Raw genomic sequence first — 22,532 nt, forward strand, 5'->3', positions numbered from 1 at the left:
GGGCCGAGAGGGAGGGGGGGTTTGGGCGGGAGGGGGGTGTGTGATGCCAGTCAGCACTTTCCCGCCGCTCTTCACGCACAGCTGTTTTTTTTTGGTGTCGGGGCGGGAGACGGGAGAGAAGATCTCTTTAAAGCAACCCACTTTCCGTATCTACCATCGGGCGAGCGGAGGGATGGCTGGACCGGTTCAATCAAGATGGTGATAAGATGAGGGAAGCTGCCGACTCTGCAGCTCTCCAGGACTGAGGCTTAGCTTAGCACTGCCCATGGGGTTAGATAGAGAGAGGGGGAGAGAGAGGGAGATCGCCTCCACCAAGAGATTTGTGCTGGTGTATGTGTGTGTTTTGTGTGTGTGTTTTTGGGGGGGCAGGGGATCCTAATCACTGCACAAACTCCAATGTACTCCACCGAACCGCTAGCGAGATGAATAGCTAGCTTGTGTGTATGTTTGGTGTGGGTGAGGGAGAGCGGCGCTCTAGGGATTGCCTGTCCAACCAGAGGTCAAACCACATCTCCTGAGATCAATAAAGCTGCTTAATGTGTCTGGGGCCTAATGGGAGATCCACTGCAGCTATTTACACAGCTAAACACACACACAAACCTGAATTAAAGCTATTAAAAAATGATATTCAAAGCACATGCACATGAATTAGACACATTTATGCATTGTTACCAATAAAAACAACAATGTGCTGTTTTAGAGTCCAGTAAAGCAGCCCTGCACTGTGGTTAATAGTTAACTAGGGTATTAAACCCCCTACCAATTTCTGTGTTCTCTTTATGTGAGCGGAGAGAGAGAAAGAGAGAGAGAGAGAGAGAATATTTGTTTTGGGTATATGTAAATCTATTCTTTTAGGAATAGATTTACATATTCAGTTCTCTAAAAATGCGTTCCCTCTTTGTTGTTTCCATGCACCGCCATCATCACTGATTCCATCTTGCGTCTCGTGGGAAACTCACCGATGAGCGCCTCAAAGCAGTTGGCCATGGCGTGTCGCAGGTCCGACTCCCGGCACAGATCCGGTCCGTGGGCGTAGAGCATGAAGCGATCCAGCTCCAGTTTCTGCAAAAGACAAACACATTCAAATCGGTGCCAGCGCCGCTGTAATAGCCTCTTCAAATGTAATAGCGTCTTTTTGGTATTGCATGTTTTTATAGGCTCTCCATTGAAAACGAGCGAAAACCTGGAAAAGGCCTAAAAACTCAAGGGAAATGAAAAAGATTGCCTGCCCTTGTTGGAAAAAGGTTCTACTTCATGGCACTGACAGATGTGCCCATGTGTTGTCCAGCTGTGGCATGATGCAGTAAGCCGGCACAAGGGGGAAAATGTGCACACACACGCGCATACGTGCACACACAAAAATAGACTGGCTCACACACACACACACACACACTAGATAATCCCATGATAAACTGTGAAATATTCCAGCGGTGACCTTCATTCTCTCTGAAAGTAAAAGTAGTGGGCTGCATCACCGGCAAATCACTTTGTACAAAAACATACATTGATACTGCAAGTACTCCTTCTAGACCTAGACTGAAGTTTCATATGAACTATTTATATGTTAGAGGAGTGTGTTTGTGACTGGAAGGTCACTGCTTTAAATCCACAAACCTGCTGGGAAAATCTGTGGGGAAAGTGAATGACAAAGTCTGTCCCCATACACCCAACAACTACCATCAAGAAACTGAACCCCCACCTGAACTGCCCCAGCTGCTAATTGGCCAACAGCTAATTGTCTGTTTTTGTGCAGGAGTGAACATACTGTATATGCAGCTGTTTGAGTGCGAAGAAGGGCACTGCGGAAAAAAAGCATGCATTCTCAGTCGACTAATAAAGGTTTAAAAATGTATAAAAAAACACAAAAAACGCCCACATGCCTAGTCTGTTGCATTTTATGTAAATGAGTGTTCTGATAAGTTCACTGTGGGTCAGTCAAACTTTCTCCTGTTGTTTTCCTGAGCCAAGTCAAAAGTAGCCCAACTTGACTTTATTGGCAGCGTACCACAGAAGAGAACCCGGCAAAAACAGTCAGGGTGCTATTTAATTATGGCTGCTAACTGTTGGTGGTATCCTACCCCCCGCGCTTGCACACACAAATTAAATCACAAATCATAAATACTCCAACTCAGAGGGAACTCGTTCTGACTTTTAAGCCTTCCAAGTGAAGTGGCGGCTTGTGCCGTTGCTTGCTGAAGATATTTTTTGAGAGATAATTGCGAGTGTTCTTGAGCAGACGGCTTTAGAGGAGCCTGGTAAACAACTTGGCAACGTCGAACACTGTATCATACTCACTTTACCGCGAGCGGCAAATTGAAACAAGCCAAACTGCTACACAGCACTAATGCAGATTCGGGCGGCTGCATCTTTGTATTCAGCGGGGAGCAACATGAAAGATTGAAGTTTTTAATTGCTTTCTCCACATCACGGGACGATTATTGTTGTGTTCTTTACAAGCGTGCCAGTGAGTGTGGCTTGGCTCTATGCTGCTGCCAGTGAGAGAGAGAGAGAAGGGGGAAAGCGAGGGGGGAAGCAAGGGGGCCTGGTGATAACGGGAACTGGAGAGTGTTTCAGGAAGACCTGTAGGGGCCCACAGGGACCCCAGCCGCACCAGTGTAGACCTTCAAAACAACAACCTTTTAACTCCAATTACAAACCTGAGGGGGCAAAAAAAAAAAAAGGGAAGGAATGGCAGCGAGACAAAATTACTCTTTTCCCCAGTGCCCCCTTAGAAAGAAGCAAAGTCATAACAGCAAGACAGAAAACAATAACGCCGCCTCCAACATGTTCTCCTGTCAGCTCGGAGACCTTTCACTGTTTTGACCTGTGGAGGGAAGACTTGTTAAGAGTTGGAGGAGGCGGGTCTACCTTGGCTAGCATTGCCAGGTGCTGGTTCTGTACGATGGCCGTCCTGTAGGTGGCCAGGCCGCCCTCCTCTAAGCTGGGAAACAGGTAATACAGGTGGACACTGTGGACACAGGGAAACAAAATGCAGATGAGAACGACTAGGGAACAAGCCGGCGGATCCAAGATGGCTACACATCTTCCATTTGAATATCACACACACTACCAGTCAAAAGTTTGGACACACACATTTTTCTTTATTTTTTACTATTTTCCACATTTTAGAGTAATAGTAAAGACATCAAAACTAGGAAATAACACAAATGGAATTATGCAGCAGCCAAAAAAGTGTTAAAACAAATCAAAACTATCTTATATTTTAGATTCATTAAAGTAGCCGCCCTTTGCCTTGATGGAAAGGCAAAAGGCTTTGGAAAGAAATTCATACATAGGATCAACTTCACTATTTATATTTGTCTAAGAAACACATTTCAAGCATTTAAGCAAAAGCCTTTCGATCAAAATGGCTTTAAGAGAATGAAAAACAGAGAACATTCAGTCAGGTGTGTCCAAACTTTTGACCTAATTTTTTTTTTTTTTTTTTTGACTGGATGCAAATATGTGAATCAGTCTTCAATATGAGCAATAGTGATAGTAAAATGTACAATCACATAAGTATCATTCTTAAACAACAGCTTTCCATTCATACTTTCTCACACTTTTCAAGACCATCAAATTAATTTCCCATAGATTTCCAGCCTTTCCAGGTTGGCGTTGGATCCCAGAAATAGCCGCAGACGCTTCAGTAGTCACACAGCTGGGTTCCAGGCGAGCAGGTTCCATTTTCATTACGGTCCAGCGTCTCCCTAACCGCAGCGTGTCATTTGATTTCATTTGAATTAAAACAGGCCATTTAATTCAGTCATTTCTAATCAATGCAAAGAGAGGAAAGCAGGTGGCGTTCTGTTTTCCAAATTCACGAGAGGTCTATTTGTCAGGGCATTGTGATCTTAGTGCAAAAACAAAGCACTTGGAATTAATAAATACCACTTAGTGTAATGAAAAATAATTAGAGCAGGGACACTTGGTGTTTTGGTGAATGCGTCAGTCATGGAGACTGGCTGCCTGGGTGGCACAGCATTCTTCAGGTACAACAAGAGCAAACTGTGTGTTGTATTTAAATGGTTTTGTCTTTATTTTTTTTCCCTTCTAAAAAATGTTGTCAAAATGTGATGAATGATATGTGATGTGTGTGTGTTTGTGAATGTGTGTGTTTCTGTGTGTTCATACACTACCAGTCAAAAGTTTGGACACACCTGATTGAATGTACTATGTTTTTCATTCTCTTAAAGCCATTTTGATCTAAAAGCCTTCTGCTTAAATGCTTGAAATTAGTTGCTTAGACAAATATAAATAGTGAAGTTGATCCTATGTATGAATTTATTTCCAAAGCCTTTGTCTTTCCATCAAGGCAAAGGGCGGCTACTTTAAAGAATCTAAAATATAAGATAGTTTTGATTTGTTTAACACTTTTTGGGAGCTGCATCATTATATTTGTGTTATTTCATAGTTTTGATGTCTTTACCATTATTCTAAAATGTGAAAAATATGTCCAAACTTTTGAATGGTACTGTATGTGTCAATGAGCTCACTAAACAGGAGTAGACTGGGACATCTCTTTAAGATGAATGGAATAGAGCAGCATTATCTTCTTCATAATGTTGTTAGTTGTACAGCAAAGCAAAACCTCTGACTGCGTCGACCATGTGGCACATCAAAACGTCATTAAGTGAAACATGAAAACTGCAGCACTTGCTGCTATATCTGAAACCCGTCTCATATCGGTCCCTCCTGTGCTTTTCCTTTCATGCTCTACAGCTGTGGTTCTCAAACTTTTTGGCTCTCGAGTCCAAAAAGTAAAGTGATGCCTGTTTGCAACCCTGTTGCTACGGTAAATATGCAGAATGGTGACCTTTGACACCAAAGATGATTACTAGTTTCCCTTTTAAGGCATTTTTACTTTAAATAAACACATATATGTACTATTTCAAAAGAAAAAATACATAACATAAATATTGAAAATGAGAATTATGGATTTATTCTATAAAAATCTGTTTTTTACATTGTCTTTTGACCCTTTAAAATCATCTTGTGACCCCCTGTTCAACAGTAGCTCCCTGGCTTGGGGTTATATTCTGTTGGCTAAACAGCAGAGGCAGAGGCAGCCTCTGAGGACAGAGCGCGCTGGAGGTGTGCAGGGCAGTTGGCTCGATCTGCTGTACCCATTTAACTGGACAAGAGGCTGATAAATTATTCAGAGGGCCAGAGCGTGGGCCGATGCATGTACCGTCAGACGCTAACAATCAAAGGAGGAACACACGGGGAGAGAGGGAAAGAGGGGGAAAAAAAAAATGTCCAGAGAAACGGAAGCTAGCCATCTTCTTTGTAGTACTCTTTCTGCTCCATAAGGAGCTGAAGCTGTGCACACCAGTTTCGCTTCTAATTAAAAAGGTCCGATCCCGCTCTTCACCGTTCAGTGTTGTGGAAGCGCTGGCATCGAGGGTTAGGAGTGTTGTTTTGTGAGGTTATTGTATGCTAATAGATGATAAAAATACTGTCTCACATTTGGCAACCTGCGTCTGCATGCGAGCGCTCGAGTCCATGTGCGTTAACATCCGTGTGGCTAGAGAAACCCTCGCATTTTCTTCCCCTGTCATAACATCCACTCATATGAAGAAGCAGCGGTGGGTAGGCGGGCAGCTAGCTAGGTAGGTAGTGTGTGAGATTAATAATAGCTACATATAATTAGCGCTGTGCTTAGGCAAGTGTTGGGCAGCGCGGTCTACACTCACCTGGGAGTCAATAACACAGTCAGCATTCCAGACAGCTAATTGTGAGTTGTCATGGAGAATTTCAGGCCGTTAAAAAGGGTAAGGGGGGGGTTGGGGGGGAGAAATTACATCCCAGTTCCAATTACCAGTAAATCACTGTCTTGAATGGGGGGGGAAGTGTGGAAGGAGGAGGAGGGGGGGGGGGGGGGGTGACAGATATAGATAGATAGACAATGAGAAGGAGAGAGAGATAAAGAGTGAGGGAAGAAGGGTGAGAGGAAGAAGAGGCCGGTGGTGTTGACGTCGGCTTCAATTAGTGGCCGCGTCTATCAAAGACACGAGAGGCGCTTTCTCACCTGGTGAGGAACTCCACGACGGCATCACCCAGGAACTCCAGTCTCTCATTGTGATTGATCCTAGGGGAGGGGGAGGAGACAGGAGGTGGGGAGAGGAGACGGGAGGCAGGGGGAGGAGGCAGGAGGCAGGGGGAGGAGGCAGGAGGGGGGGGGGAAGGAGACGGGAGGCAGGGGGAGGAGGCAGGAGGGGGGAAGGAGATAGGAGGGAGGGAAGGAAACGGGAGATGGGGAAGGAGACAGGAAGGGGGAAGGAGGCGGGAGGTGGGAAGGAGGCGGGAGGTGGGAAGGAGACGCGAGGTGGGGGGAGGAGGCAAGAGGGGGGAAGGAGACGCGAGATGGGGGGAGGAGGCAGGAGGGGGAAGGAGACAGGAGGCAGGGGGAGGAGGCAGGAGGGGGGAAGGAGACAGGAGGGAGGAAGGAGACAGGAGATGGGGAAGGAGGCAGGAGGCGGGAGGTGGGAAGGAGACGGCAGGTGGGGAAGGAGACAGGAGATGGGGAAGGAGACAGGAGGTGGGGAAGGAGACAGGAGATGGGGAAGGAAACAGGAGAGGGGAAGGAGACAGGAGGTGGGGAGAGGAGACAGGAGGCAGGGGGAGGAGGCAGGAGGGGGGGGGGGGAGATAGGAGGGAGGAAGGAGACAGGAGGCAGGGGGAGGAGGCAGGAGGGGGGGAAGGAGACAGGAGGCAGGGGAAGGAGACAGGAGGCAGGGGAAAGAGACAGGAGGCAGGGGGAGGAGGCAGGAGGGGGGGAAGGAGACGGGAGGCAGGGGGAGGAGGCAGGAGGGGGGTAGGAGACAGGAGATGGGGAAGGAGACGGCAGGTGGGGAAGGAGACAGGAGATGGGGAAGGAGGCAGGAGGTGGGGAAGGAGACAGGAGATGGGTAAGGAGACAGGAGGTGGGGAAGGAGACAGGAGGTGGGGATGGAGACAGGAGGTGGGGATGGAGACAGGAGATGGGGAAGGAAACAGGAGGTGGGAAGGAGACAGGAGGTGGGAAGGAGACAGGAGGTGGGAAGGAGACAGGAGGTGGAAAAGGAGACAGGAAGTGGGGACAGAGAGAGGAGGGGAGGAGGCAGGAGGTAGGATGGAGAGAGGAGAGGGGAAGGAGACAGGAGGTGTGGAAGGAGACAGGAGGGAGAAGGTGGGAAGGAGACAGGAGGTGGAGAAGGAAACAGGAGGCAGGAGAAGGAAACAGGAGGCAGGAGGTGGGAGGTGGGAAGGAGACAGGAGGGGGAAAGGAGACAGGAGGGGGGAAGGAGACAGGAGGGAGAAGGTGGGAAGGAGACAGGAGGTGGAGAAGGAAACAGGAGGCAGGAGATGGGAAGGAGACAGGAGGGGGGGAGGAAGCAGGAGGTAGGGAAGGAGACAGGAGGTGGGAAGGAGACAGGAGGTAGGAAGGAGACAGGAGGTAGGAAGGAGACAGGAGGCAGGAAGGAGAGAGGAGGCAGAAGGAGACAGGAGGCAGAAGGTGGGAAGGAGACAGGAGATGGAGAAGGAAACAGAAGATGGGGAAGGAGAAAGGAGGTGGGGAAGGAGACAGGAGGTGGGGAAGGAGACAGGAGATGGGGAAGGAGACAGGAGATGGGGAAGGAGACAGGAGTTGGGGAAGGAGACAGGAGGGGGGGAAGGAGACAGGAGGGGGAGACAGGAGGGGGGGAAGGAGACAGGAGGTGATAAGAAGACAGGAGGTAGGAAGGAGACAGGAGACAGAAGGAGACAGGAGGGGGGAAGGAGACAGGAGGCAGAAGGTGGGAAGTAGACAGGAGGTGGAGAAGGAGGCAGGAGGCAGGAGGTGGGAAGGAGACAGGAGGGGGGAAAGAGACAGGAGTTGGGGACAGAGAGAGGAGGGGAGGAGGCAGGAGGTAGGAAGGAGAGAGGAGGTGGAGAGGAGGCAGGAGGGGGTGAAGGAGACAGGAGGGGGGGAAGGAGACAGGAGGGGGGGGGGAGACAGGAGGGAGGCAGTGGGAAGGAGACAAGAGGCAGGAGGGGGGAAAGAGATAGGAGGTGGGGACAGAGAGAGAAGGGGAGGAGGCAGAAGGTAGGAAGGAGAGAGGAGGTGGGGAAGGAGACAGGAGGGGGGAAGGAGACAGGAGGTGGGGACAGAGAGAGGAGGGGAGGAGGCAGACGGTAGGAAGGAGAGAGGAGGTGGGGAAGGAGACAGGAGGGGGGAAGGAAACAGGAGGTGGGGACAGAGAGAGGAGGGGAGGAGGCAGACGGTAGGAAGGAGAGAGGAGGCGGGGAAGGAGACAGGAGGGGGGAAGGAAACAGGAGGTGGGGACAGAGAGAGGAGGGGAGGCAGATGGTAGGAAGGAGAGAGGAGGTGGGGAAGGAGACAGGAGGGGGGAAGAAGACAGGAGGTGGGAAGGAGACAGAAGGTAGGAAGGAGAGAGGAGGCGGGAAGGAGGCAGGAGGCAGGAGGTGGGAAGGAAACAGGAGGTGGGGAAGGAGACAGAAGGTAGGAAGGAGAGAGGAGGGGGGAAGGAGAAAAAAAGGAAGGTGATGTGAGGAGAGTTGAGGAGTTAAGAGAAAGAAAGACTCCGAGCCAACACACACACACACACACACACACACACACACACACACACACACACACACCTGATCAACGTCCTGAGAGTAACAGCAGCTCACATTCAATAATAAGTAGTCGTTGCCCTTAAAATTAGCTCATTTCATTTCCCCTGAGATATCCTTTCCTTTCACAGTTCAGGTTAATTTTCTTGTCAGCAGGCCTGCCGGGCGTATTAATCACGACAATCGTCCCTTTGATTGTGCCTGCGGTCAGTGATAGCATGAACAGATACGGGGCCTGCGGGCAGCCTACCTGGAGGGGGAGGGGTCGTCCTGGCCCAGTCGATTAATCAATGTGTTGATGCCTGAAAAAAAAAAAAAAAAAAAAAATCCCAACGGAGGGGGGGGGGGAGAGAGGTGAGTGGTCAAGACAGAGAGAGTGAGAAAAAAGTAACACAGAGATGGAGATTAAAGAGTAGCGACCCACCCTTCTTCCTCATGTACATGTGGTGGACCTTCCTGTCCCCGTATTTGGGCTGGCGGATGCCGCAGTTGGACAGGGAGTTGCGGGCGTGGTCGGGGTTCATGCCGAAGTTGAGGTGGTGGCTGGGGTGAGTCATGGCCAGCTGGAGGAGGAGGAGGAAGGATAGGTTGATGAGGGAGTTGGACAAAAAAAAAAAAAAAAAAAAAAAAAGGAGCAATAGTCTGGTGAGCAACAAAAAAGCGAAATTGACTGCTTTCTGACTCAGAAGCTTCAACAACACGGTCCCCAGGCCTCGTGAAAACCCTCCACAGAGGCAGATCTCTTCCATTTCCTCTTTTGGCTAATGACTAATTACAAATTGTAACACTGGTCCAAGCAAATGGTTCCAATAATGTTGGAGCAGCGATAGCCCAAAGGAATAGAGGAGAGTGGGCTGTATTTAAGCAAACCACGGAGAGAGAGAGAGAGAGAGAGAGAGCAAACCCCCTTGCCTCATTGTCTCTTTCACTTTGAGTGAAAAGTGAAAGTTGTTTGTACGAATGGAGTTAATATCTGAAAGTGGATGACTTTACACTTGCAAACCTGTAAAGAGAGGCAAGTGGCAAAATAAGTGGAGCTTTGAGGGGGGGGGGGGGGAAGAAGAAAAATAACCCTCAAGGAAACGCTTTGTTTGAAAAGAGGACAAAACTGCTGTGCCTAGAAAGACTGTCTAGGCTGAACATCTCCAACTCGCTGAGGGAAGAAAAAGGGAAAAGATAGGGCTCAGTAGGATATGTCAAGCCTTTATCAATCTTACATTAGGAGAATGTTAATCTCAGCAAAAAAAAAAAAAAAAAAAAGTACTCTTCTCCACTGGGCTTGCTTTTCAAAATGCTTGTCTCCTTTCAGCCAACTTCAAATCAATTTCAAGCTCCAATGAGATATATATGTAAAATGTTAACAGGGAGGTTTCAATATTTATAGTCGCTCAAGAGGCCTTCAGCTTTGTAGCCTTGAACAGAGAGACGACAAATTCAACAGCAATCCTATTTTTTTCTGTGGTTAAGAGGAACAGATTTTTTTTTTTTTTTTTTTTTTTTTAGTGGGCAAAAACTACATATTTGACATGACACAAGTAGAAATCTAGCAATTCTCAGCGCCGTGTTGACAGTTTGATAAAAAAAAACAAAAAAAACAACTTCTACTTCCAATTCCAACTCCCCCATTGTGTTATGTCAGACACAAGTCAATGACTGCCTAGTACACAGCCTGAACTAGAGAGTTGGGTATTCTAAAGGAAAAGTATCAAGCAAAATACATCAGTTATTCTGTAAACACTGCGGGTCCTTCGGTTAAGGGCAGAAACCGACAGCAGCATTGGCTTTTAAGCTGAATCTTAGCCGAGGATTGACGTCTGTAACTGTCCTGTCAACATAATGACTGCATAAAGTATTAGAAGGATTTGGATTTAGTGATCACTGCCTCAGCTGCTGCTCAACAGCCTTTGGCTAAATGGGAATAAACATGATCGCTCAGAAGAGACTGGCAGACTTGACTGGAAAGAGCGTTCCTCCCGCAGCCGCATGCAGGGAAACTGATGGGCAAACTGCCTGCTTGGCTGACAGCGCGCCCGCTCCCAAGTAATCAACAGTGTCATTACTGTGTACTGCATCATTTAATATAGTACACAGGTAAATCAGGATTCGGGGATAAAAAAAAAAAAAACACAATGGGAATGGAATGAGACCGCCTGAAACAGATGGACGCCTCGATCACGTGGCTATGCATGCTCCATCCTGAATAACAAAACAAACAAAACAACAAAAAAAGAAGTAGCCTTGCACTCTGTACACTGAGTCACAGACAGACACACACACACACAGGCGCACAAACAAAAGCGTGCGAGATCAGAGCGGAGGCTGTGGACTTGTACAGTTAAATTATTGAGGTCTTCTGTGATGCCTCTCATTCTGCCAGCATGGGTCAAAAAGTGAAGAACGGGGTGAAGCAGTGGGGGGGTGGGATTAGGAGGGGTAATACGGTGGAGGTGGTGATGGAGGAGCATTCTGCGAACAGGAACGCATGCATCTCCATCCCCCCCCCCCCCCCAGTTTTAAATCTTTAACAGGCAGGCTCTCAGAAGAGGAGCTTCAAAGGGCCAGTGCTCCACTGGAGGCGGGTAGGGGGAAGTGCAGAGTGCAGAGACTCTGGCTCTCCGGCTGGGTTTTGTCAGTCACCTCATGCCGCGATCGCATTTAATCTGTAACGCAATGTACGTCGCTGCAACCTATGTGCAAAGTCCCCACGCAATGCTCCCGTGGCTCGGTCGTATCGGAACGAAACTGATGAGGCGTGGCTGGAGATTATACTGTTACAACATAAATTTTCACTGCAACTTTGACTCACTGATTCACATTACAGAGAGCTAGTTAAAACCGAGCACCGATTCTGTACAGACCCACAGCACATTTGTGCCGATGACACATAGACTTAATTAATTACAAGTCAATTAGAATGTGATCTCAGCTCTCCGGCTCCCTAGTTGATCAGCTGCTTTCATCTCTTCTATGGAGAATACAGTAATGTTACACTGCTTGGCTTGTTAGTTAATGTTAGCAACAGAACCGCTGGCAAACATAGCTTACAATATATCACATACATACAAGTACATAGAAGCACTGCTTATACAACAACATCATTCATCATAAAATGCAAGAATACACTACCAGTCAAAAGTCTGGACACACCTGATTGAATGTATCATGTTTTTCATTCTCTTAAAGCCATTTTGATCTAAAAGGCTTAAGCTTAAATGCTTGAAATGTGTTTCTTAGACAAATATAAATAGTGAAGTTGATCCTATGTATGAATTTCTTTTTCTTTCCAAAGCCTTTGCCTTTCCATCAAGGCAAAGGGCGGCTACTTTAAATAATCTAAAATAATATATAGTTTTGATTTTCTTTCATCGTTTTTTTTGTCACTGCATGATTCCATTTGTGTTATTTCATAGTTTTGATGTCTTTACTATTATTCTAAAATGTGAAAAATAGTAAAAATAAATGTAGTGTATGTGCTGTCTAATCAGAAAAAGATGTAGCTATACACAGCAAAATCATCAGTGTTAATTTGACTGAGTGTGTAAAACTCAACACTATGCCAGTGTTTATGCAAGTCCACACCATCAGATTTAACGCTTTTAGATGGTTCTGAACAGCCGCCCCAGAGCCACATCAGCTCTGTGACTGGACATACAACTCTCCAATCAACACTTGTCAACTCCAAATACTGTCACGGGAAAAACAAGACTGGAACATTTTCTCTGCATATATCATATCAGCATACATTACTGTACCACAAACGGATAGATGAAGAACCCAGAAGTAGATTCTCCCGTCACGTACCGTCATCTAAATTCATTTGATACGAGAAGAGGGTTATGGGAGTCAACAAAAAACGCAGCTAGAATGTAACGATAACTTAGATAATTACTTATAATCTTCTATAAAGAACAGACACAATTTGTAGAAAATATTGTTTTACCAAAGTGTATCAAGATTTGATAGCGCTCAGGTATGAAGACCACAGTGTCGTGCTTTATTTCTGCACTGGTACGATGAATTCAACGCATGCAAAACAACCCCCTCGCATTGAAACGCAAATCATCCACGATGCAATAATGGAGTGGTAACAGATTCTCTCATTTTGGAAAATGAATGGACGTTAAACTCATTAAGTGTGATTGTGGCATCGCAGCGGAGGCACTGATCTGGGATAAACAGCACGTTCTCAGATCATAATTAAACAGACGGCCAAATGGGAAGTGATGACGGATCTGAAATCGGTTCCGACTCCGAGAGTGCTGCATGAACAAGGACCGCTGCCCTCCTGTCCAAACAGATCCGGGTAGGAGAGTGTGTACTGTGGACTCTTACCCACTGATGTGTGTGTGTGTGTGTGTGTGTGTGTGTGTGTGTGTGTGTGTAGTAGTAGATGGGGGGAAGGTGCTGTAAACCCAGCAATGACGGCTCCCCACCTGGGCCATTTCAGCTCCTGTGGTGGTGAACTGCTGTCAGCCCTGCTCTGTCCACACACACACACACACACACACACGCACACACACACACACACACACACACACTGACGAAGACCCATGTCAAGGTATTAACACCTCAGTGGCTGACACATGATACGAAAAGACACACAACACACACACATACACACACACAGGCACCACAGTGGTCCGCATCTTTGAGCTGTCTAGTGTTATGATCAAACTGATTGTTTTCTATTGTATTCTTGTGGAAGGAGGGAGAGAGAGAGAGGGGGAGGGAGGGCCAAATCCATCATTATCTTCCCAGGAGCTGTCAAATGGGCGTCACCTCAGTGAAAGGGCCATCACTTGTCAGCAGAGGGCCGGCCTCACACCAGGTCAAAGTGTTTCCTTTTCAGTTCTCATAATGACAGGTCATCGCTACACGGGCAGCAAAATGGCCAATCCCTGATCGATATGCGCAGATCCCTACACAGACGCACAGACGCACGCATGCAGAGCCTTGAGCGAATCTTAATGCATCCTTCCCCTCTTTAACTATGTATAGGCTACAACACATTGATTTCTAATGTATCAGGTTATGACAGCTCTTCAATATTGCTGGAGGCAGCCGTGGGGCTTACTCCGAGAGCACACGGCTCGAGGCTGCAGACCTGACAGGGGAGAGCTGGCATTACAGGGGAGGCTGTTGTTGTCCTGACTACTGTCACGGCAACTCACAGCAGACCCGGGCTGGCTGCTGCAGAGATATGACTCAGGCCGGTGTGTTTGAGTTACCTTAGGTGACTCCTGAGCCCCTGTTTCCACCTGAACTATCCCCGCAGAGGCAGAATGGGCACAGTAATGAGCCGAACGCTCCCCTCCCGGATCTCAGCGCGCAAGAAGCCAAGGCACAAAAATGTTTACTTTTTCATCTGGCTATCTGACCGGTTGTAGCCTGTGCCCCGCCTAAAAGAACCAGAGGGATTTGCCATTCCTTATCCACCCCCTGCTCCTGTTATCAACTATGCCAGCCTTTAAATAATGCAGCTTGGGTCGGGGCGTGGAGTCACATCGCTCCGTAAGAAGTTGCCATGCCCGCGCCTTACCTGAAGGAGGCAGCGCTCCTTGAAGACGTAGCCGATGAGCTTATCCAGGTGCATCAGGCACTGGTGGTACCGGATATGGTGGGTGAGGACAGGCAGCATCATGGCATGCTGTGGAGAGAAGAGAGGAGACAAAAAGGGCAGGGTGAGGGAGGGGAGACAGCATAGAAAGGCAAAAGCCAAAAGGGGGAGAAAGAGAGATTGGAAAGATATGAGAGAAGAGGGAGAGAGCGTGTTTTGAGAGAAAGCGTGATGAAGAGATTGCGAAAGAGAAAGGGAGAGGGTTGGTAGAGGGAGCAGAGAGGGAAAAATCAATCAGCCAGTCATTATTTATTAAGTGGTGCTCTGCAACAGAGAGATGAAATAATCAAAAACCCAATTGCTGCACTGTGAGAGGGAATGGCAGGGAAGAGGGAAATTCACATTTGGACACGGACAGTCAAATCAAAGCCCATTTCAACATGTTGACACACATACAGTCGAACAAACACTGACAACCTCCTATGTGCCTGACCCTCATATCTTTACAAAGAAAAAAAAAAAAAAAAAAAGTTTGAGAAGAACGAAGCAAAAGAAAAGTAAAAAGAGACGAAGAGAGAGAGAGAGAGAAGAGGGAGAGAGACAGAAACAGAATCAGTGGGTGGGCTGGTGAGTGAGTGGGCGTGCGAGTAAGTGAGTGAGCAAGCAAGCATAACAGTGAGGGAGTGTGACTTAGCAAGTGAGAACGAAGCCGAGAGAGAAAATAGTCAGTGGTCAGCAAATGAGTCTGACAGTCGGAGAGCCTGTTGCAGAGCCAATCTACAAAATCATTAGTGGAGGCTTATCAAGTCGGGCAGTCGCAGTGGCTGAGAAACTGTAGCGAGGCTGGTGTACACACATTAACCCCGTGCCACCACATGAGAGAGGAGGGAGCCATGCATGTTTTAATTAGTGCTACTGGGGAGGGTGAGCCGGGGGCCCGCCGGCTACAACCGGTGCTGCCACGTAGCCCCGGGGCCATCACAGGGGCCATGGTGACACACTCCCCAGGCCTTGTTAAGCAGCCAATTAACAAAGCCAGGCCCCGCTCGTGTCTACAGCTCCTGACCTGTTCTGATGACTGGCTGAGTGACTGACTGTGTGAGTGTGTGTGTGTGTGTGTGTGTGTGTGACTGGCTTATTAGAGTGATACTGCGGTAATTAAAAGGTGGGAAATTCCTAATTTACTGTCAGGGATGAAGCTTGAGGATTTTGGACACTGTCCAGCCGGAGCAGGAGCCCGAGTTTTCTTTTTTATCCTGGGCTGAAATATTACAAGCTCAGTTTTTAAATTGGGCTTTAACTCACTGAATCATCATTTTGTTAACTCCACAGTAATGACTATCCCACCGTGTTTTCCAGATTTAATCGCATCCATCTGTTTCACGGGATTAAATAATATGAACTGTATAGCCTGAACATCATGTTTCTTTTAAAAGGTTAGTTTATTTTAGTGTACACTGTAGCCTAAGCAAGAGGGACATCATTATAAGGCTAAATGCTTTAGTCTGCTTTAGCGCAATCCAGGCTTTAGGCTGTGCTTTAGTCCAATCTATAATAGAGACAGTTTATTAGGATGCATCTATTCAGAAATTCCATGTTAGGGCTGCAGCTAACAATTATTTTCATTATCAATTAATCTATTAATTATTTTTACGATTAGTCAATTAATTTTTTAGTCTACGAAAGGTCAAAAATAATGAAAAAAAGTTACCAGAGCCCAAAGTGATTCTTAAAATTGATTACTTAGTCTGACCAGCAGGCAAAAGAAAAGCGAAAAAGTATGTATTTCATAATATGAAACCAAGAAAAGCAAGGAAATCTTAGCATTTGTGAAGCTGTGAAAAGCAATTGTTTGGTATTTTTCCTTGATAAATTACAATTAATCGATCATCAATATTATATTGATTTTCTGTCGATCAACTAATCGGCTAATCATTTCAGCACTATTCCAGGTATTAAAGCATTTCAAATTTGCAAAAGAAATGACCCGTTTCCTAGACTAACAACAGAATTCAGACAGTTGTATAGTATCCCTGCATGCCCCGACTTTGGCTATATGATACTTAAGTAAGTGGATCAATGTACAGTAAGTGATGATGAATGAATAAATGCACTGCGCGGTTTCTGTGAATAAAGATTCACCCTTCACCCCCCCCCCCACCCCCCTCTTTTCTCAGGCGCACATGTTGAGTTTGTGGAGAGATTACAAGCTGTGACTTTCCCTCCAACTGTTTTTGGCCGGCTGATCAGTCTCCACAGGGATTTGATCAGGGACACAAAAGGGCAAAACAAAACAGGAAAACAGCACTACATTTTTTTTTTAAGAAACTAAATCCTATTAGATAGATATATGCATCAATAGATTGATAGAAAAATAAATAAATAAATCACATCCCTGCCTCCAGTGTGTAGCCTGGTCCTTGACAGACTCTTTCAAGTGAAACAGTGAAACAACCTTGGTGCGGCCGACGAGTGTCAGCAGCACGGAGGTTGATTTTGTTCCGATCGGAGCGACTGCTTTCAAAATCAAGTGACTGTGGGTCAGTTTCGCCGTCGTCTCTCGTCTGTGTCACACGCTGCTGCGAGTGAACGCTGCAGTTCGAATTGAAACTATTCGCGAACCAATTAGCTGCACCTCTCTAGCTTGAGGCAAATATAATTGGGCGGCAATTATGGATCAGATCCTTCTTTGCTAGACCTTGCTGTGAGGGAGGTCTGGCTTGCTAGGCTAGCCCTCTCTGTCATTCCTCTCCAAATGTGAGTGTGAGTATCAGCTGCAGGCTCTCCTCACCACATGGAGGACAAAACAGAGGGGTAAGGCAGGGAATGTGTTCTCAGAGAGGTGAATGCTGCTACCAATTACTTTCTTTCTGAGTAACAGGCAGACAGCTTTGGAACAGACAGAATTATTATTATTTTTTATTAAATTAAGCAAATTAGCCCAGTTTGAACCTTCATTATTACAGTAATAATCAATGAAAAAAGTTTAGTTTCATTTAGTTTATTTGCACATATTAAATAAAACAAACAAAAACAGATTAAGAGAATTACCAAAGAAAGAAAGGCAAAGAAATACAGGTGAAGAAGGTAAAAAGCTCAAGATGAGCTTATCCAAACCTCACCGAGGTTATACTAATTAAATTACAATCATTGAAAGTTCATTTTAAGTAGTTATAATAATGAAAATGCAATTAACTGAAATGTAGTTACATAATAGTGATTAGTAAACATATAAATCTCCAGGTCTAGTTGTGTGTGTTTCAATGGGCAGACCATGGCACTAGCACTTTTCAGAGTTTGGGCTTCCAGTCTCCTTGGGGCCACTCATGCTAAAAATTTATGCATCCGTGGAACTGTATGTTATTAGTATGAAACCAAGAACACAGTCTCCCCCACTATGAAAATCCTACTTCCGTGTCAGGCTGTCGATCCTCCAGTTCAACATGACATCTCGTCCATGTTGAGATAAATTTCCATCCTGGTTTACCGTATCCCAATGCCAACAGACGCGTGAAGGAACATGTGGTACATGTGTACTTGTTATACTGAGCGGCGGTGAAGTTGTATAGAAATAACTTGGCGGGTCTTTGACATTATTTAATGAGGGGTACGGGTAACTCCGGCGCTGTGGGAGTTCATTTTCACAACATAGATTCTGATACTAGTGAATGCAAAAGTGACGCAACGTGGGGAAAGATCAAAAGCCGAGTTTCTGACTGTGAAACTGAAGAGTGTATGTACAGCTGTGTGCAAGTGTGTGTGTGTGTGTGTGTGTGAATGTCTCAGAGTGTGTGTGTGTGTGTGTCTCTGTCCATGTGTGTGCCTGTCTGAGTTTATGTACATCCATCCATATGTGCATTTGTGTGTTGCGTGTAGGGCTGGGCGATACTGACAACATCAAATATCACAATATCATAATAATCATAATATTTTAGACCGAATTCCTCAATATCGATAATGTGGTGATATTTTGAGGATCAGTATTCGTGCTTTCATAAGATATTTACACAGAATAAAAGCATGAAAATTAGTAATGATCATTAGTAATCAGTAATGTGGATATGATGAGGAGCTAAAGCCATTGTTCATTTCACTCAGCCAGAACAGGCTAATAAGTTCAGAAAATTGCATCACTTTACTGTAATGCAGCCTTTAAGAAGAGATAGAAGTGAGTTATTTCACAATATTACGATAACCAAAATCCCAGACGATAGCTAGTCTCATATCACGTATATATATATGTATATATCATTGTGTGTGTGTGTGCGTGCATACAGTTGAGGGCTGTTACCTGACAGACGTCGGAGCGGATGCCAGTCTTCCAGAAGCCCTGGCTGCTGAGCTCCACCGTCACCTCGCGGCGCATGGTGTTCTTCTGACGGATCTTCTGAAGAGCTTCCTGCCAAACAACCAGCCAGTCAATTATTGATCCGCTGGAGCGCAGCCTACGGGGACGGCTCCTGTCCTCACAACCCCACCCCATCCTCTCTTCCTTCCCTTTCTCTCCCTCCCTCCCCTCCCCTCCCCTCCCTCTCTCCCTCCAGATAGGCTAGCACGTGCAACAAACTGACACACACACACACACACAACAGCAGCAGCAGAGAAGTGACAGCTCTGCTGGTCCAAGCTAATTGAGGCATTGCTGTGGCTCAGCATGGCTGTGGGCAGTGGTGGTGCTGCTGGTGGAATGACTGGTACATAGGCTTCAGTCCCAGGCGCCGAGCACCAAGCAACCCGCTTGCCCATTAGGACCACCGAACAAGAGCCTAGAGGTATCTCCAGCAGCAGCAGACCTGAGCTGTACACACACACACACACACAGAGCGCACCATGTCAGCCCTACAGCAAATAACTGCCAATTCAACAGGGGGGGGTGTAGGGGGAGGCTGAGACAAGAGGGCCTTACAAATAACAACCAAGATGGAAGATATATTGACAGATTGCACTTTCTAAGTGTGTGTGTGTGTGTGCGCGTGTGTGTGTGTTCACGCACGTGTGTTTCATTCAACCGAGATGCTATCGACTGCGTCTGAGTTAGCCGTGATCTGCCTAAAATGGAACGCCAGGAATTTTTGACTCACAGAGGAAATAAGAACAACAAAGGCATGAATAAATAATGCCATCCTACTTTGAACTGCGCATCAAAGTGAACACACACACACACACACACACACACACACACTCACGCACACTCACACGCAACCACCACACACACACAACAAATCTTTGCATGGACAGCCAGCCACTGTGTATGGAAAGCAGCAATCATAGAAGAGTGTGAATGATATGTAAATACTGTATGATGCAGGGCTTTCTACAAGGACATGCAGTGGCCAACAGTGGAAAAGGTGACCAATTAATCAGGGGAGAGGAAAGTATGGATGCATGTGTAACTTAGCTGACACTGGGTGACCAAACACCTTGGAGTGAGCTCAATTCTGTGTGGCAAAACCTTCACTTCACCATCTGAATTGGATCGTTTCCCAGTGACGAACTGGACATTCATGGGACAGAAATGGATCCTTTGAATTTTATTGTAACCTATTCACCCTTTCTATTCGTTTTATATGTATCTTTTCCTTATATTTATGTGTAACTAACTCTTTTTTAGAATGAGTTTTTAATAAGGTCTGAATTGAATTGAATTGAATTGACAGTCCTGGTGAGCGGAGTGTTTGTGTTTTGGTTAAGGCCGAACACCAATGCCAGCCGGAGGCCAGTGCCCATCTCCCCCTCTGCTTGCTTGTTTTTCCTCTAGTCATTTTGAAGGCCTTTAGCTCACTGTAATGACATTGTACGTTCGCAAATGCAAGGCTAAATAATTAAGCCGGTTGTAGGTGGTTGCTGCTCCCCTTTTTTTATTCATCAACTACGCTGCTTCTCTATAATTTCATTAGCATTATTATGATATCATTATCTTCATCAGGGCTATTTTAATTCAATTTTCATCCTTATTATGTATGCATTTCGCTGTTTTTTTTTCCTACTGTTCTCCACCATGTTGAGCTTTTGATGTCATTTGGTTTCTCTTGCCCAATTCACTTGTGTGTTTGTCATATTGATTTATTTTTTTTCTTCTCTTTATCTTTTTGGGTGGGATGTTTTTATAAGCCCTTTGGGTTGGGAGGGGGTTGTCTCACCCGCATAGTCTGCATTTACTTTTTACTTTCACTTACTTTCTTTTTCTCTGTCAGAGTTGTTATTTGTATGCATGTCAGACTTAGGTAAAACAAATATTTGAAATACCCCAAATGGGTGGGTTTGCCTTTTAGTACAATTCTGATTTTGGACAGGCAAGTTATCATTCACAGAACTGTATTTTGGAAGCTTTCAGACAACATTCTCTGATTGGATTGGTTTGGCCTGGTGCTGAATATCAATACATGTGACAAACTCCACCCACCTGGCCCTTTAAGCAGGGCAAAATGAACAAAACAAGAAAAAGTTATTTGCAAATACTATTTGACCCAGGTCTGATGTATGTGCAAATAAAACCAAAATCTAGATAAAAGAGAGTGATATATTTTCTCAGAGGACAAATATGAAAAATTTAAGTATGCTCTATGCCACACCGGAGTACTTTTCCATTAAGACACCACTGCATCAACCACAAACTAAATAATGGGATGCAGCAGCATTAAAATCCAAAAACAGGAGTCTTTCTTGGATTTGCATGGCGTTAGCCTAGTTTTCCCACAATGTGCCATGTCTGGACTGCCATTTCTAATATACGCCGACTTCTGACTTCATTTGTACAAAGCTGATTTCTGCAAACTTGATTCTCCACTCAAGACTTTAACTCAATAACTTGATTCTGTAACGGAGGTACAGTATGTTTAGCATGAAGAAAGGCAGATGGTTGAAGCTCCGTTCAGTAGGAAGGCAACAAATGTATTGCCGCAGCCATGGGGCAAGGACAGGGAAACTTGTACAGATAGAAGGAATAATAAATGGAGCCAAATAAAGGAAAATTCTTGCATGAGAGAGCCACCGATGTTAAGACTGGACCGATTCCAATCAACACTGGAATGGCTTAAAAACAATAATGTGAAAGTCCTTGAGCGGCCTGGCCAAACTTGAATGCAATTGAAAATCTGTGGAGTGACTTGAAGATAGCTGACTCTGTGGGTTGAATACTTAATTCAAATGAGAGATGTAAGATCAAATAAATTAAGAGTTATTTCTATATTTCATGTTCAATAAATTTGTAAAAACATCTAACATGTTTTGTTAACTTGTTAACTCCAACTTTGTCATTATGGGGTATTTTGTGTAGATTGTTGACGAATAAAACCCTCCACTTAATTAATTTTGAATTCAGGGCACATTAAAACTCTTAGTTATATAGATTCATTAAACTGTGACATGTATTTTTAATTGTGACATCAGCCTGCCAAGGGACAACAGATGAAAATTAGCCTGGTGGCTAAATCTGGCATATTAACATTGTTTTTTTTAAGTGTTCATTAATATGCACTCTCCCTGTTAAATAAATAAATCTTAAACAAAAAGCAGAAACAAAATCAAGGGAGTTGAAGACTTTCTGAAGGCACTGTACAGTATCAGTGTATGTGTGTATGTCTGTATTTTCAAAGCGGTTGGTAGAGGGATGCCGAGAAAGTCCATCTGGGCAGCACAGACAAACTGAATGCCCGTCAACGCCGCACCATCCCCACCCACAAACAGGATCTTCCTTGCTCTCAGCAGGAGGTCTGGAAGCGGGTGCAATCTGGCCTCCTCACCAGGGTGCACACCTCTGCTCTCCCCGGAGCTGCTTGGACTCCGGACTAACCGCACAAGTATCAAAGAGCCAGTTTTAGAGAGCCAGAGCGCTGCCATCAACACATCTAACATGGCGCGTCTTACTGCTAGCAAACGCCTCGCCTATCAAAGGAAAAACGACGTTTACGCATTCACTGAAAGAGTTGGACCGCTTCGACAGGAAGCTTAGCGCCGTTCCCTCGGGCATTAAACGGTAAGTAGCGACACCGCCCTGCCACTGCTGTGGAGAGAAACTCACACGGCTAGTGCCAGCGGTGGAGCACGGTGGACCGAGTGTAAGGGTGTATGTGTGTGGGTTCACTAATTGCTCCACTGCAGGTTGACAGTCGGATTGTCAGGGCCTTTTAGCCGGAGAGCCTCGCCATGGTACCTGGGAACAAGCTAATTGAGCTCAGAGTTCTTACTCATTATTGGTTCTGAGAGTATCGAAAAGACCAAAGGAGAAAATTATATCTCCAGCACCCCGAAAGCCTCAGAGACAGAATCCAGCGCTGTATCTACTGTAGAGGAATTGCAGCAATCGCTACAGGAGAGATATGGCGGGGGGGGGGGGGGGGGGGGGGGGGGCGGGGGGCACAGGTCGGCGCTCTGC

The 22,532-nt window shown here is 45.9% G+C and overlaps 1 protein-coding gene across 1 annotated transcript in view; it reads right to left on the minus strand.

Moving 5' to 3' along the window:
• drosha (drosha ribonuclease III) overlaps window positions 1–22,532 on the minus strand; it is a 90,046-nt gene that overhangs the window by 43,033 nt on the left and 24,481 nt on the right. The window contains exons 16-22 of the mRNA XM_071546227.1: window positions 18,450–18,557; window positions 14,141–14,248; window positions 9,026–9,164; window positions 8,852–8,903; window positions 6,032–6,091; window positions 2,869–2,968; window positions 960–1,062 (exon numbers count right to left, since the gene is read on the minus strand). Coding sequence (XP_071402328.1) covers window positions 960–1,062; window positions 2,869–2,968; window positions 6,032–6,091; window positions 8,852–8,903; window positions 9,026–9,164; window positions 14,141–14,248; window positions 18,450–18,557 — 670 coding nt within the window. The remainder of the gene's footprint in view (window positions 1–959; window positions 1,063–2,868; window positions 2,969–6,031; window positions 6,092–8,851; window positions 8,904–9,025; window positions 9,165–14,140; window positions 14,249–18,449; window positions 18,558–22,532) is intronic.

This window comes from Centroberyx affinis, unplaced genomic scaffold (assembly GCF_046629955.1).
Source record: "Centroberyx affinis isolate AG114_WGS23_722 - 3 ecotype Tasmania unplaced genomic scaffold, CSIRO-AGI_Caff_v1 ptg005188l_1, whole genome shotgun sequence".
NCBI classification, from domain to species: Eukaryota; Metazoa; Chordata; class Actinopteri; order Beryciformes; family Berycidae; genus Centroberyx; species Centroberyx affinis.